The 17,716-nt window shown below is 41.0% G+C and overlaps 1 protein-coding gene across 1 annotated transcript in view; it reads left to right on the forward strand.

The window, feature by feature from the left end:
* The window catches only part of LOC104957131 (CUB and sushi domain-containing protein 3-like), a 196,504-nt gene that overhangs the window by 155,690 nt on the left and 23,098 nt on the right, over positions 1 to 17,716 (forward strand). Inside the window, 3 exon segments of the mRNA XM_010784744.1 lie at positions 2,588 to 2,776; positions 4,039 to 4,185; positions 5,493 to 5,681. Of these exon segments, the coding sequence (XP_010783046.1) occupies positions 2,588 to 2,776; positions 4,039 to 4,185; positions 5,493 to 5,681 (525 nt within the window).

Consider the following 17,716-nt stretch of genomic DNA (forward strand, 5'->3'; position numbering starts at 1 on the left):
ATCCATGTTGGTGTACTACAACTACAAAAAGCATCGGTTTGTTTTCTCATCAGGAAATGCAGACCGGCTCAAACAAAAGATTTTTAAATCATCATCCTCACGATCATTTAATGTATCATATGTTCGCCGAATTGACATGAAAGCACTAATAAATGTAGTTTCATCCACTTGAGTTTACAACTACAAAAATAATCGATTTGTTTTTATATCACATCCGACGGGAGGAAATTCAGCAGCTCTCACTACCGATTTTTAATCCTAATTTAATCATCATCTTCACCACGATCATTTATGTTTATGTTGATATGAATATACTGTAGTCAACTTCATTAAAACGTTATTAACGTGCCTAAACTCAGTAATTCACCATTTCTACGCATGACAACACACTTTGTCCGTGTTTGGCTCTCTCGCCGCACAGTGAAGCGTTCCCGCATTGACGTCACTTCCGGCTTCCCCCAAAACCTCAAAATGAGTCGAAGGAATTTTCCCGCGATGTTCGAAATTATTGATATTTATCGGAACGGTATCGCTTTTTCTTTTTTAAACTGACGGTTCGAGATTACTAGTAGCCCACTATTTCATTGCACAACAGTTGTTGGGTTCGTGTCACAGGCTCTTTAAACTATAGGGCTCAATTATTTCAATAACAAACTTTTGCCAGATATAGATTTAATCTGCATCTTAAATCAATCCAAAATGGTAAAGCACCCCAGGGAATGGGATTGTGTTCAGTGTACAAAGCTGGCAACCCCAGTGCTAATATATGTATTTAAGTTGTAAAGAATGAAATCAGTAATTTAAGTAACTACTTTTTCACACATTTATTTTAAGTTGAATTTGTGTCAGCTTTATGAAAATATTCTTACTGCCATCAGTATAAGTAGAGGCTCCTGCTGAGGAGAGAACTGAGGAAGCAGCGGCGTGAATTAACAGCACAGACAGAAGACCCACCCCGTTATGAACTCCATCGTATGGTCAGTGAGACTCACAAGTCTCTAACATTCAACTTTAGACATACTTAAATCTCACATGCAAAATCAAGGCTCTCAACTACGTACAAAATACAGTTCAGACTATATTTGGGAAAGTGTGAACTTTAGAAAGCAGTGTTTGTAAATAATTTACAGTTTAGGAAACTGAAAAAAATAAACCTGAAACTGGTTGAAAATGACATACTGATCACTGAACTGACACACTAACACCATTCTCAAAAAGCTTTGAGGTGTCATTATCCAAAATTCCTTTTTTTTCCCTTAATGAATAAATATTGAAATTATCCTTTCATCAGAAGTGTAAACTCATTAAGAAATGCACCCTGCACATTGCTCTTTACCTTTAGCCCTTATACTGTAGGTCAGCTTTGGTTTACCTTTTCTTCCGTATATGCTCATTAGAGCCCACTATATAAAGAAGTGGGATTGGAAATAAATACAAGTTAATACTTTTTTGAGAGATGTAAAAACCAGAAGTGTCTGATCAGGAAAGACTTCACTCAAGTATGTACTGAAAAATATTGATCACATCTATCACAAACTGCCAAGCAATGGTAGCAAATAAATACTGCTATTCGTAACAAATTGCTATATTAATTTATTTTCTGAGCAGATCGACTGGAGATTTGTTTCCTCCCTCATGAAAAGTGTTTCTATAAATATTGATTCTTCCATGAACAAATCCTTTTATGCTTTTGTCTTTTCTTTTTCTTTGATTCAAGTATTCAACTTTGTTGTTGATTTATTGTAATGAGACGCTTTGTTGACCTCAGTTCCCGCAGAGGATGATTGCTGTACTGTGTGCTTTAAGAAATGTATTTTTATTTAGAACCTTTCTGACTTTGACTTTTCGGAGATCATATCTGCCTGTTATCTCTGAGCCAAAATCTGTGCTAGTTGAAACTGCAGCAACTCCCCAGAGGAATATTCATATTGCTTTGTGTTAATTTTTTTCCTACTCTGCCTTTTTTTCTTGATATATGTCCAACTGTTCCCAGTGACCTTTTTATTTGGAGCACTTGTTCACATTAACCTTTTATATGCGTCATTTTTCTTCACTAGTGACACTGAAGAGAAACTTGTGTTAACAGCACAAAAGGCAAAGAAGGAAACAGAACTGTCATTTTCCAGCATGCCAGCCTAAAAGAAATTAAGGGAATGCTGTGAGCTGATTCACATCTACTCACACACACATACGCCTTACACACACCATTTTTCCAAAAAAAGATAGCTGTATCACTTATTCAGTTTTATAATTTGATGGATTGATATCAGGGGAGCCTGGTGACAGGAGCAGTCTCACCAGCTCAGCCCTTAGGTGCAATATCAGTGTGGCTGGAATGTAATTGTTTCCAGGACTAGTTATTTTTCCAATGTGATTACCACTGTCACAGTGGAGCATTCCTGTATTTTCTTTCTTCAAATCATCTTGCCTCATCTTTAATTGTACCTTCCAATCTCTTCCCTTTACCTCTGTTTATTCAGTTTTCTGCCTCCACTAGGTTTTCATCTCCCTCTCCCTTCTTCTCTTTTCTTTTCCCCCTGTTCTCCCTGTATCGCTGCATGCCCTTATACTGTTTCTGTTCTTCCAGTCCAATGTCCAGCCCATGAGGTGCGTTTTGACTCAACGGGGGTGATCTTGAGTCCAGGCTACCCTGACAACTACCCCAATCTCCAGATGTGCTCCTGGCTGATCAACGTGGAAAAGGGTTACAACATGACTCTTCACTTTGAGCTCTTCCAGACAGAGAAGGAGTTTGACATCTTGGAAATATTTGATGGTGGGTGCTGCTGGAATGTTGGTGTGAAAAATGTACTAAGCAGGATACAAACAATTTGACTCAAGCTAAATAATGTATGTGTTTGGTCTAGTGTTAAAATGGTAGTGGTTCTCAGTGGGAAAAACATTTTTTAACCACTGTTTCAGCATCTTATTTTAGAGCTGATTTTGGGTTCTAGTGTGTTAAGGGGTGGCAGTAGCTCAGTCTGTAGGGATTTGGCTGAGGAACGGAGGGTCGCCTGTCCCAACAGATTAAATGCAGTGTTGACTGATGCTTTGAGAGGGGCCACATTGCCTCCTTGGCACTGCTGAGGGGCCTTTGATGAAGGCAATAGGCGCTTTCATGCCGGAGTACTTTTCCCCGTGCTTTTCCCGTTTAGTTCCGATAGTTCCTGGGATTTTGCGTTCACACGAAAAAGAGAACTTCGTTCATGAGAACTTGTACCCCCTTTGTAGTTCCAGAGAGGTGGTACTCTCCTGGGGAGAACATTTTTTTCCAATTGTTTATTGGCTGGGCGAATTGCAAACCACGGCCCGTAAAACGTTTTCAAAAGTTTTTTGAAGCCGCCATTGTATTTACTGGCATTAGCATTATTAGCATTAGCCCCGCGCACCAACGGAGAAAGAATAATTTATGGCAACACAAAAAAGAAAAGGCCTTGGCAGCCTTGGAGCGGTGGAGTGATGAAGAGGTGTCGGCGTTCTGGCGATTTACTCCCCAACTCCGGGGACTTCCGGCCGGGGACTTCGGGTGGCAGTATACGCCGTGAAGTTGTTTGCGGCCTGCCAGTAAACCCAAACCAGAAGAAGAAGAAGTGACGTCAGCGGCTTCATTTGCGTAATCTTCCCTCAGGGAATTTATTCCGCTGTGAACGCGATCTGTACTTAGTTCCATGGGGGTACTAAGTGCTGGGAACTAAGTACTGCAAAGTACTTGGTCTGAAAGCGGCTATTGGATCCTCAGACTGTTCCCTGGTCGCAATTTATCAAATCTGCTCGTTGCTCAGATTACTAGAATGAGTTAAAAAGCAGATTTCATACAAGTCCTCTAATTACATTTTAAATAAATGCAACTATGTGTTTGATGCCATGATAAGGCATTTGGAAATGTTAAATACTATATGCTCTGGTGTTCTCACCACACACCTGCACTTAGTGCTATTTAACTAGGAAACAAATGAAGATGCATGTTTGCGTCGGTCTACATTAATGCTTGTTATTCTGGTACATTATGTTTGTGTCTGTCCGTCTGTCTGTGTTCAGGTCCCAACATCTACGGGCAGAGCCTGGCATCCCTCAGCGGTGACATTGAGACGCCCTTCAGCCTGACTACCGCCGGCCACCAGCTCCTGCTGCGCTGGTCCTCTGACCACGGCACCAACAGACGTGGCTTCCACATCAGATACGTGGGTGAGTATCAAAGTATGTATCCAGCTTATAATCATACTTTTACTAGTGCTATTTCAATATACTTTATCTCTTAACTAGAGAGAAGTGATAAAAGTCATGGGTTTTTAAGGCATTTATATTGTCAACACTCTCTGGAGATGCTTCAATTGAACGAGTGATAACAATAAATAGGGAATATATATTAATCGAAGCTTCTCTGCTGCAGCTACTGCATTTTACTGAGGATACAATGTGACCCCATGATATTTTTATCACATTATGCTATGAATGATCTTCTTTTTTTAGATTTAAAAATTAATAAATTGACAAAACTACTTTGAATTTCCACAAACATTTCAAATGGCTCACTATAAGAGCAACATGAGGCAGGAAAAATAAATCACTGCAAGACTTCCATGTTGTTATGCACTCCCTAACTTAAAAAGGTTGGTAAATTCTTAATTGGTTCTTTAATAAAGCAAGCGGTACTATGCAAGAGCAGCAAAGGGGATCTTCTTCCATTTGAAATGCATCAATGATAATGAAAAAAGCATAAAAGACATGATTTTTTTATGTTGTGCCTCTCCATTATATTTAATACACTAGAGTGTTACTGTGAAAGTAAGTCGGTGTGATGAATTTTGTAAAGAAAACTCCTCCTTGACTTGATTGACTTGAACAGGAACTGACTTAAACCCCTGTGTGTGTCTTTTCTACTGAAATCCCTGCTTTCTTCCAGTCATCCTGATTTGAAGAAATGTTTGATGGCATTTGTGAAGCACACATCCCTGCCTTGGTTTTTCTGTCCCATCGGCTATTCGGTGCTCATATTCTGGAAATCAAATGTACCTTTTTTGTGTTCGATGGGCTGTAAGATGAGGGGAAAGTAAGGCTTTGGAACAAATAACTAGAGGATGCATGAGTATTGCTTGTGTTAAATCAAATTGAATATGTGCGTGCCCATAGGCCACGAGAGGAATAGTAATAATGTGATTTTGAGGACTTCCTTTGGCACACAGCCTGAGTGCTAAATAGATGTGACAGTCCTCAGGCATCTTCCCTTATTATCTTTCTGAATTTAAAATGGAGCCTCGCTGTGACTAAAATGTTCACCTGAGTTTTTCTCTAGAGGAGCTTTGTTAAAGCCTCTAATCGTTTCCTTTCCTCTGCTTAATCTCTCTTTTTCTCTAGTAATATCTGTTTATCTGTTCTCTATTCCCTTTTCTGTGACTGTATTCTCACCTTCTGTTGTTGCCTCTGTCCTCTCCCTTTCCTCGATATTCATCCCGCTCCTCTCCCGTGTTCCTTTATTCCTCCATCCATTGTAGCGATGTACTGCAGTACCCCAGACTCCCCACAACACGGATTTGTCGTGAGCCAGACCGGAGGTCACCTGAACAGCATGGTGCGCTGGGCCTGCGACAGGGGCTACAAGCTGATCGGAAAGGGAACAGCTGTGTGCAAGAAGACCCCCTATGACTTCTATGCCTGGGACTCGCCGGTTCCCGCGTGTCAAGGTGAGCAAATCAGCCCTGGCAGCCTTTTATTTGTAACTTCACCCTACCTGTTTCCCTGTTCTTCTGGTCACTGCCTCTGCAACCCTCTGCTCAGCAGGGGTAGACAGGCATGCACTTGAGGCACCCGAGTGTCTCAGCACAAGCTCCATTCCTGTGTTGTTAACAGCTGAACTGAATCCTGCCTGATTGAGAGCCAGAACCCTGTCAGGTGGAAAATAAACAGAAATCAATCCTTCATTCTTCTGTCAATTTCCACTTCTTCAAATTACTTTGGCTAACTCTCCATTAGCATGCAGTGTCTGTCGCTGTTTGGTCTCACTCAACTAATTGGGTTCTTTGATGCGCACATGTGAAATGTGTGCATATGCGTGGGCATGATTGCATGCACTACACAAATACTCACACCGCTGCAAACAGCAACAGATGGTGTTCTCAATTGCATTTTATCATGATGCAGTGAAATCAAAATATGTATGTCATGTACTTTAAAATGATATAAAAACACTCCACACCTGTGATTAATTCCGTCAGCTTGGTAATTGCACATAGTAGCTCTTGCAGAGCACATAAACCCAACCGTAGCTGCAAATAAATTAATTTATTCATACATATGCTGACCATATGCATATGCTAGATGCTAGTGATTACATTACACCATCAATCCTTCATTCTTTCAAATCCATATTGAATGATGTGTTGAGAATACAGAGTACATGAATCCATCAATGTTGCTTGTGCGTGTCAAAGGAAGAGCAATGACCTAAATAATGTTTCAGGCCCAAAGACCTAAGCTGTAATAAAGACTTCATCCTCTTAACGATGAAACTTTCCATCTGCAGTGTGGGAAAGTGTTTAGTGCGTGTGATTAGCATATGTTAGTATGTGACTTAGCAGTACTTGCAAATGAATGCTGATTGATTCTCTCATGGAGAGGTGAGGGGCAACGTAATGGCTCCCGGCCATGCTGCCAGATTCCTACCTTTGATGTTTCACAGTGTGCAGCTACCATTGCTGCTCCATTTTATCCTGTGTGTGTGTGTGTGTGTTTGCATAACTGTTCCCATTTAGTCTGGCCCCGCAGATGTTGGTTTCCCCGCTTGACTCACCCCCTCTGACTGATGATAAACACCTTGAATCGTGCTATCTTGAGCTTTCTGTCTGCTATATTCTCTGAGGCCATAGTTACTAAGATTCACTCTATGTGTAGAGACAAGGACACAGTGCTGAGTGGGAGTCTTTTTGTGTGTGAGAGCTTCATATTTAGAGTTACTGTTGTTACAAGTTACATAAACGTGTTACTTTCATGAGTTTGCCTTAAGTGTTGTCAACTTCAACTTTCTTATTTTTAAGGGAAATTGTCTTGCAGCCAGGTAAAACATAGAACAGAGGCACAAAAAAATGACATGAATATATCAAGTGAAAGCAGTTAGCCTAAAGTATGTCATCGATAAAACCATCAACATCAGCCCCCACTAGTTTATTGAAAAAAATAATCATCATCATTAGACAGTTTAGTTGCCTGAAAAATAAAGGAATTAGGCCTCAGATTTTCCCATACAGGGGATGAAGGACACTGGAAGAAGTCTAGAGCCATAGAAATGGCTTTCTCATCAAAAGATATGAGACGGATCACAGTTTAACACCAATGATCAAATTATCCATAAAAACTGAAAAATGTACAGAGCAAATATTCTATTGTTTTCCCATATAGTGTCTTTTCATTCTGGAAAGATAAATTCAATACTTTGGAAACATGTTTACAAAACAAGAATTCCTTATCTTTTAACTGAAGATTCACAACATTACTGCAACCAAAATAAAACAGTGTTTAACATTGGAAATTTTCATTTTGTAGATTTTCTAATTAGGAAGAGGATGACCAATTGCGTTTGTTTTTCTATTGAACATATCATGCAAGTTCTCATTCATAACACTCCGTTCGATGTCTCACTATGGGATGCGCCTCAACGCGTATGCAAACAGAAGCATCAATCTCATTACGCCGATCCTGATTGGCTGGTGGTCTTGACGTCTACGTCAGGGAATCCACCCACCCTATAAGTAGCTTGCGCTACGACGCAGCGTCATTCAAACACCTCTTCTCGCTTCAGAGCACATCTCGAATTATCAGTAGCCGGGCTAGCTTAACGGTCCACAGACTGAACCCAAAGCTAACATTCGGTCGACGGGCGCTTGCCGGTTACTTTTTTGCTTTGCAAGAAGACTGAACAATATTAACACACCAGTTAATATTGTAATCTGCCTCGCCGTTTCTTTCTTTCGAAATTACGGTAAGGTTTGATTTTTTTCTTCAAACTAGTAACATACCTGTTGCTAGTTTTTCTTCCCTCCACACGGACACCACGGTAGCGAGGACNCTCATCTCGTATTCTGAACATGGAACGTCAAGGAGGCACTGAAGGTAGTGAAAAGAGGGCAGAGGAGAAAGAAAGACCGGGACAAGACCAGGAGGAAATCGGTTTCTGACTGAAGCTGAACTCGCATCAGAAAGTAATATAGACTCCAGTCACATCTTTTCTTTGTTATTTTACAATCATCAGAAGGTTACAAATGAGTTAACTTTACTTTCTTTTCGTACATGTTCGCAAACAATTCTTCCATTAGTAAGACTGTAACCTACATTACATCTATTGAATCCCAATCGAGAGATCGATCGAAAATAATGCGTTAAATTAGGTTCATGACCGGCTCGGCCGGATATTACAGTGTAGACAGCACACACCAAACTAGACAGGAAAGACAGAAATGCGCACTCCGCCCCCAAAGGACAAAATAAAAGCATTTGGCGGGCAGAGGGGGACAGGACACGAGAGACAGACAAAGGAGGGACACTATCGGGCTAACACAGTGGGACCACCGGCGCGCTAACAAGAGGCGCGGCAGGGGAGTTAGGCGCAAAACAAACTAATGGCGGACAACGTAAATCCCAAACACAAAAGACAATCTAGAACACCTCAAGGAACACAAAGAACTGCACAGTAGCCCCTTCTCAAGACAAACAATATGTAAAATCCTGGAACTTTCATTTCCATAATGGACAAGTCACGGGCGACGTAACCTGCGACGACGAACGAGAAGTGCGAGCTGTCTGTCGTCTGGTGGTGTGCCGAGCCCCGGGTGGCGTTAGGAAAAACTCGCAACCTTAATGGAGGCAAAAAGCGAAAAGAAACGCACCGACGCAGACTATTCACCTCCCCCGTCGCGACCTCAACGTCGTGCCGCTCTGCCTACGGGACGAGACCGACTCAGCGTCGTGGTCTACCGATAACCTACTTCGGGTCCAAATCACTTTTAGAATCGGACGCGCACCTAAGACCTGAGGAGAGCCACCTACGGGCCGGACGATCGGGGTCCCGGTACCGATCGAGGGGACGGACTATAACAATAGTTTTCATTTACAATATAGACAATCGGCATAATTTAAAACAACATACATCTATATTGCAGTTATGATGTCATAATAACATACAATTGTATCTCTTTTGAGAATCAAACAAAACAGACTTAAATAAAAAAAAATGCAAACAAACAAGTGAAATGAACTAAATGGCTGAATTGCTTTTAATTCACTTGCAGGAGAGACAAGTGAGGAGGAGCAAAAAGTTAACAACGACGGAGAGATTGAACAAAGAGAAAGCGTATAGGACAGAGAGAGTAATGAACAGGAAGAAGACAGAAGAGGCTTCTCAATACTCTAATTTCCCCTCCTCGACTCCTCGACTCGTCGGGTCCTTCTCAGGTCGATTATTTTCATTTCCTCGCTCCTCACTCCTCGGTATCACCGGAAGGTGATTTGTCTGTGCCATCTTGAGTAGCGTCCCATGGCTCTTATTTCTGCCGGAGGAACGAGGATCGAGGATCGAGGAGCGATAATGGAGGAGCGAAAACCGAGGAATCACCAGACCATCCTCCGATTAAATCCACAGATACTCGCCCCGCCCCCTTACTGTGTATCGCTCACTGATTGGAAGATGCAGTGCATGCACTGATCTGATGCTTCTTGAGAGCAGTTTCCCAGCGGTGTGAAGAAAATACATGAAACTCACGAGAGTCGCTCCTCAGTCTATACTGTGTTTTGTTTCAATTAATGTATCATTTAGTTACAAATATGTGATATATCTGAACAACAAAGTGGTCAAAAATCATTTTATTCATTTATTGGAAACATTTTCATGATCGCTTTTCGTTTATACATTTTAAGAATGACGTTTATCTTTTTTGAGACTGAGTTCTTATTTTATTTTATTTATTGGGGTCTACAACAGATGATACAAATGTTTGTGTCGGTAAATGTGTGGCGGGGGTGTTTGTGAAAATAACGGGGACAGAGCTGGCTGCTGTCAGACGATCAGCTGTGCGGCGTCATCAAGAACGGACGTCGCTTCATGTGACGCTCCGGAAGAAAGGACGTCCCATTGCTCTTAAAACTCATTTCCCTACTTCTCGTGGTTTCAATAGAGGTTTCTCAATACTCTACCTGCTTTCTACAATCTGATCTAGCTGTGTATATTTTGTTATTTTTTATTGTTTCAATCTCAGTAGCTACACGCATTTTTTAAGCTTGTAAAGGGAAGACCACAGCTCGCCTCTCACTGGCCACTCTGATCTTCCACAGCGCCGCTCCCCCTCCCTCCCGCTGAAATTATGAATGTAAGGCATATAGTAATCATAGTCATAGATAACATGGCAGGGTCCGTTACAGTTTGTTTTCATCTGATTTCAAATAAACAAAGTCTTGGCTTTCAGAATATTAAACTTGTTTTGGCAAATTCAGATGATAAATGCAGGTTTGAAGCTTAGTAACGGCATAATTACAAGCGGAGAACGGAGTAATTTAACGTCACAACAGGCATAACAACAGCCGGTGTTTCCTGTGAGTGCAGTAATCCAAACGAAAATATCTTCCCTCCGTAGTATTTGATCATTTGCTCCGCTAATAATCAATCAGATCGATGGATTCCAGAGAAGAGTAAAACTTTAAAAGGCCTTTTTCTCAAAATGATGACTCTGTAACATTCATTATATAATGAATGTCTGTTACTCCCTCTTTCAGCACAAGAACCAGAGGGGGATTCAATGGAGCCTGAATACCTGCACTGAGACTCTCACCCTGCACCCTGAGTCTCAACTCTGTGTTTTTCAAGCCTTTCCCTGTTTTTTTGTATTAAACAAAACATTAAGCTTTCCCAATGGTATGGTTTTCGTTTTGTGAATAAGTGCAAATGCAGTGTTTGTATATAATTACCTCACATATTTTTTTGCTGTTGGTCGTGAAATTGCTCCTGCTGACTTGAGCAAGCCATTTTTTCCTCCGCTCTGTGTCAGTGGGGAAGCCGTACATTCGTACTCCTTTCTCAGAGCGATTTGAGCATCCCCAGGCAGCACAGCAAACCATGGTGGCGACTAGGAGGCAGCACAGCAAACCAGGACAACACGGAGGAAAAGGCACAGACAAACTGCATGATATGCTATTCAATGTTTATTGAATTCCATGTATTTGCAATGGATGTTCCTAAAACAACACATTTAACATCATCATCATCTGCTGCTGCTGCTGCTGCTGCTGCTGCTAGTCCTTTGATAGTCACCTGTCGGTCTCCTGTCCTTTCTGAAAGCCATAAAGATAACATTAGTCATTTAGATAACTTGTGTCCTCAATTACCATGGGATTACTGAAACTACCATGAATTTAAGAAAATGGTAGAAATTAATCTAATCTGAATTTTGAAGCATTCCTTTAGATCCCCTCCCTCTAAATATATCAATAAACATTAGAAAGTGATGCTCCTGACTACCATACAAGTTTAAGAAGATAATATTGGTTTTAAAGAATTCAAAGCTATAAATAAACAGCAACAGGCTCTTTAACCAAGGCACTGTTAGCCTAACATGTAAACTAGTTGTTCACACTAATCCTAATATTATCACTTAATATTAGCAAATTCTATTTTATTTTTTAAAACATATTGATGTAAATACATACACATATCGATTTATTGTATAAATATTGCAAATCAAAACCTTTATTCACTAATAATTACCAAAAATCGTAGTTCTATCTCCGGTTATCAATGCGTTCACATTGCCCGCCATGAACTTCCGGGGAACGATCCTCGTCTACATGAACCACGTGACGATAACCGTTTTTGGACTTCCGCTGTCGTAACTCTTCTATCTATATGGCGCTGACACAGGCAAACCTCAAATGGACTATAAACTGTAGTCAAAAGTCACGTGCACGGAAATGCTGTTCAACAATTGGTCAAATCACACCAACCCAAACGAACCGCACCAAGGGGTTAAACACTCCAGGAACATACACAGATAAAGTGAAAACCATAAAGCAGATTCAGGCAGCAGGCCTATTCACACTTAAAGTATTAGCCTACAGAACAGTATAGCATACAAAGCAGAAATATGCACTTTTTCAGTTTACTAAAGTATATGGATTAGGCGATGACAGTATTTTAAACAAATCAAGTATTCACCTACTGAATTTTCAAAAAGAACATATAAAAAAGAAAAGCAGATTCAACCAGCACGCCTACCTATTCCAATCGCCACCCAAAGAAAGTGTTTTTTTTAACTAGAGGCCACGATGATGGTTTCACTTTAGACTAGTTTCACTGGTTGTTGTGAGACTGGTGAACTGTGCTTCTTAATATGCTTTTCGTTATTTGAAAATGTATTGTAACATTGTAATCCTGCTACTAATCCCGCTACTAATCCCCATTTTTTTTTTTTTGAATCAGTAATCTCATTCTTTGTTTGTATCCGGATTACTTAATCCCGTTATCCAGTACTCCTCAAGCCATCAATCAAGATAACTCCATAGCATTTACTCATGTTCCCCTCCACATACTGTCTATCTCTGTCTTTCTTGCTTCCTTCTTGCAGGACCTGTACACAAGGATAGACCAGACTCGCCCTGTCCCTTCACTGGAGGACAGCCAGTTTAATTATGGCTTTAACTCCCAGTACCTGCAGAAAGTGGTTTCTTACTGGAGACATGACTTTGACTGGAGGGGACAAGTTGACAAGCTTAACCAGTACTCCCACTTCAAAACTAACATTGAAGGTGAGTCTAAATTGCACAAACTCATGGAGAAGATGTTGTCCTTCTCTAACCCCATCTTCTTCCTCTTCCTTTTTGGACTGCCACCCAGGCGTTAATATCCATTACCTGCATGTGAAGCCCAAGAAGGTGCCGGTAGGATCTGCTGCCATTCCTCTGATAATGGTTCACGGCTGGCCGGGCTCCTTCTATGAGTTTTATGGACTGATTCCTCTGCTGACAGAACCCACAGAGCCACATGACCTGGTGTTTGAGGTTGTGTGTCCTTCCATACCAGGGTACGGGTTTTCAGAAGCACCACATAAGAAAGGTGAGTTGGCAGACATTCAGAGGAAAATATAAATTTATAAAAACAAGAATATCTGAAATGTTGTGTGTGTGAGAACAGGTTTTGATTCAGTTTGTGCGGCACACATCTTCCACAAACTGATGCAGCGCCTGGGCTTCCAGCAGTTCTACGCTCACGGAGGAGACTGGGGCTGGTTGGTCACCACCAACATGGCTCAGCTGCAGCCCAAGTAAGACACACACACTCTTTGTGTAAAGGTATACTATTTATACATCGCAGTGTTTAATCTTTTCGGTATTTATTTCATAACCCAGGACTGTCAGAGGCTTGCATGTGAACTTCGCCCCCCCTTCTAAGCCGGGGCTGCCCATGGCTTTATCCGTCATGCTTGGGAACCGCTTCCCAAAACTGTTTGGCTTCACTGACATGGATGTACAGCGTCTCTACCCCTGCATGGACAAACTGGTGGAGGAATCCATAAAAGAGTCTGGCTACATGCACATCCAGGCCACCAAGCCTGACACTGTGGGTAAGGACATCAAACTCCAGACCAGCTTCGGTAGAGTAGAAAAGGATTGATAGCATCTTAAATTGGTTTATCATTTTTCTTGTTTCTGGTTTAATATTCTCTCAGGTCGAGGACTGAATGACTCCCCAGTAGGCCTGGCTGCTTACATTCTGGAGAAGTTCTCCACGTGGACGAGCCGTGACTTCAGGAACCTGGAGGACGGAGGACTCACCAGGTACAGATAAATAAAGTCGGTGCTGATATTTGCTGATATTCTCTACTATGAGAATGTTCCCTCCCACACAGGGATGCACAACGAAATGTAGTTGTAGTCCATTATGCTTTACAAGAAATACATGACTAAACGGAACGGAGCAAAAAGTTTAGTGATAAAGTGTATTTCATGAATGTGCATAAGGGGGAATGCTAGTGCTGTAGCGATGCGTCGACTTCAAAATATCGTCGACGACATATTTCCTCGTCGACGCATCGCCACACAACACCGCTATCTAGCCGCTACTAACCCGGAACGAACAAACTGCACAGAGAGCTAACTCATGTTGTGGTCGTTTACGAGTCAAACATAACATTAGACTAACGTTAGTCAGCTTATAGTATAAATGTATGTGAACTAACGGAGCCAAGCAATGTCCAGGCCAGGGCTGCACGTGAGCTGGTGCGCAGTTGTCATGAATAAAGTAATGTTTTTTGGTATTTATTTGAGATACATTATGTTTTTTATAAATCGAACAACAGAAAAAGAATCGTTAGATTAGTCGACTAATCGATGAAATAATCGCCCGATTAATCGTTTTCAAAATAATCGTTTCCCCCCAGCACTAGGGAATGCACACAAACCCTTTCTCAATGTTCAATGTTTTGTCTCCTCAACTCCTCAATCCATCTCGCCATTTTGATATTTCCCAAGCTTCTCTGCCTTCTTCTGCTGTTTGTCCACCACCATGATGTCCGGTTGGATAGCCCTCATCATTCTATTAGTCTGGATATGGAAGTCCCACGGGATCTTAGCTTTTTCATTCACAGCCACCGCCCATTTTCCCCATGTCACTTCATGATGTTCTCCTGGATCTTTGTCGTTTCATCCCAGATCCCCCCCTTTCCCTTAGTGTTTAGTCTCTCATATGTATGTATGTATATATATGTGTATATATATATGGCCAATACTTTTGTATATATAGTGTGTATATATATACACATACTATATATACAAAAGTATTGGGGCTACAGGAACTTTTATGATAGGGCCAGTGAGTCCAGTTATTCCACACCAAACTCATCCAACCAGGCCTTTATGGACCTTTCTTTCTGCACTGAGGCACAGTCATGCTGGAACAGAAAAGGTCCTCCCACAAACATTTTCCACAGAGTAGGAAGCATAGAATTGTCCAAAATGACTTGGTAAGATGAAGCATTAAGAATCCGCTTCAAGGGGCGGAGGCCAACCTCAGAAAACCAGCCATAGCATTATCCCTCCTCCACCAAACTTTACAGTTGGCACAATGCAGTCAGGCAGGTAACGCTCTCCTGGCATTCGCCAAACCCAGACTCGTCCATCAGACGGATAGAGAAGCGTGATTGGTCACTCCACAGAACACGTTTCCACTGCTCCAGAGTCCAGTAGCGGCGTGATTTACACCCCTCCATCCGATGCTTGGCATTGTGCTTTGTGATGAAATGCTTGATGCAGCTGCTCAGCCATGAAAACCCATGAAGCTCCCACAGTTTGGTGCTGATATTAATATATATAAATCTAGAACTCTGCAGTTATTGAGTCAGCAGAGTTTTGGCCACTTTTACACACTATGCGCCTCAGCACCAAATAGTGAGCCCACATTTATCTGTACCGCTAAGCCTTGTATTGGCTACCTAGCTTACTCCGTCTTCTTCATCAGCTAACATCCTTGGTATCTATTGTTCACAGAGTTGATTCTCCTCCCCATCCATCTTGATGTCTCTTGCCATCTCTTATGACCATTTATGAATATGTTACTAACATTTATAACTGCCAAAAGGGAGCCTTATTGTAAAGTGTAAAACACATTCCCATTTATTAATGAGTTACTACCATTTCGAATTGGTAAAAGGGAGCCTTATTGTAAAGTGTGAAAGTTGATGAGTCACTAACATTTATAACTACTGAAAGGGTGCGTTGTTTTTAAGTTTAATACACATTCTTCTGTTAGACAGCTATCATACTGAATAAATATTTACTGTGAATGTATGCAAAAATGTATGGCATATGGCTGTCTAACAGAAGTTAAATCCATTTCTCACTTATTCTGACAATGTACTTAACCCCAAATAAAAGAACCCAATAAAAAGAGTTAAATAATAGTGAAGTCACGTTGTAATAACAATAACTCATCTCCCTCGAGTTTTATTTTTCAGCTTTGCCAAAAGCCACTGTGTCAAGTGCCCTTCTTGGGTTGCCGTCTGGAGTTCTCCAATATGGCGGACCATCTCACACATGCGCAGTACAGATCGGGCAGGGGGACAGATCGGGTAGTGACGCCCGTTAGTGTTTACTTCCCGTCCGTCTTCTTCTGCTGTTCCCGTTAGTGTTTACTTCCTGTCTGTCTTCTTCTGCTGTTCCCGTTAGTATTTACTTCCTGTCTATCGTTTCTTCTATATATTTTTCTGACGTTCAAAGCTCTGTCTTTTCTTTTCTCCCTTGATACTCCTTATAAAGGGTCATTATTTTGCTAAGCAGCTGTGTGCTATCGAGTATTAACAACCTGTGAAATGTCCAAATGACTGATGATGAGTAAACAACTAACTTGTGTAATAATACAGTATACAGTAGGCCTATTTAAAAAACAAATAGTTGAACAATTATTAACAAGCAGCAACATAAAAGTAATTATCAGATATTGCGTATTTATTTATTATTTAGTATTTTTACACTGTGTTACTCAATATCTCAAACACACTGCAACAGTGTAGAGAATATCTACCCTATGGCGAAATAATTAAAGTTATTTTGGAGTGAAAAGGAGTTTAAACAGTCTGGTTAAAAACAATTATATCTATATATATATATAAATATAAATAAATAAATAAAATATAGTATTATATATAGTATATATATAGTATATTTTATTTTATAAATTATTACAAATTAACATTCAAATTAACTAAACTAAAGTCACCCAAAACATTTTTATTTTAAACTTAAATAAAAAGGGGGTTGGGGTTGGTCGATGGAATAGTCAAACAAAACCTTATTTATTTATTTATTTGGTGACAAAAATTGTTTGTTGTATCAGTTGTCAACTGCGTAAAAAGGAAGAAAATAATACCTGAATCACTATGCAAGAAATAATGTACCACCAGTAGGCTAATGTGGAATGTATATCCTGCTTTACAAATTGTTTCTCAAGTAAAAGTACATCAGAAGGACTAAAGATAATAAAAAGGGGGAAAAGGGTTTTTACAGTTACATCTGTTCTCTTTTGCCATAAAGTAAGATTGCTAAAGTAAGATTTTGAATACAGGACATGTTATCATATCATTTGAATACTTGTAAACCCATGCCATCAAATACAAATAAAAAGTCTGTCTTCCTGTCTGTCTGTCTGTCTGTCTGTCTGTCTGTCTGTGTGTCTGTGTGTCTGTGTGTCCGTCTGTCTGTCTGTCTGTCTGTCTGTCTGTCTGTCTGTCTGTCTGTCTGTCTGTCTGTCTGTCTGTCTGTCTGTCTGTGTGTGTGTGTGTGTGTGTGTGTGTGTGTGTGTGTGTGTGTGTGTGTGTGTCTGTCTGTCTGTCTGTCTGTCTGTCTGTCTGTCTGTCTGTCTGTCTGTCTGTCTGTCTGTCTGTCTGTGTGTGTGTGTGTGTGTGTGTGTGTGTGTGTGTGTGTGTGTGTGTGTGTGTGTGTGTGTGTGTGTGTGTGTGTGTGTGTGTGTGTGTGTGTGTGTGTGTCTGTCTGTCTGTCTGTCTGTCTGTCTGTCTGTCTGTCTGTCTGTCTGTCTGTCTGTCTGTCTGTCTGTCTGTCTGTCTGTGTGTGTGTGTGGGTCTGTCTGTCTGTTCTGTCTGTCTGTCTGTCTGTCTGTCTGTCTGTCTGTCTGTCTGTCTGTCTGTCTGTCTGTGTGTGTGTGTGTGTGTGTGTGTGTGTGTGTGTGTGTGTG

This window comes from Notothenia coriiceps, unplaced genomic scaffold (genome assembly GCF_000735185.1).
Source record: "Notothenia coriiceps isolate Sejong01 unplaced genomic scaffold, NC01 NC01_scaffold00026424, whole genome shotgun sequence".
Classification (NCBI taxonomy): domain Eukaryota; kingdom Metazoa; phylum Chordata; class Actinopteri; order Perciformes; family Nototheniidae; genus Notothenia; species Notothenia coriiceps.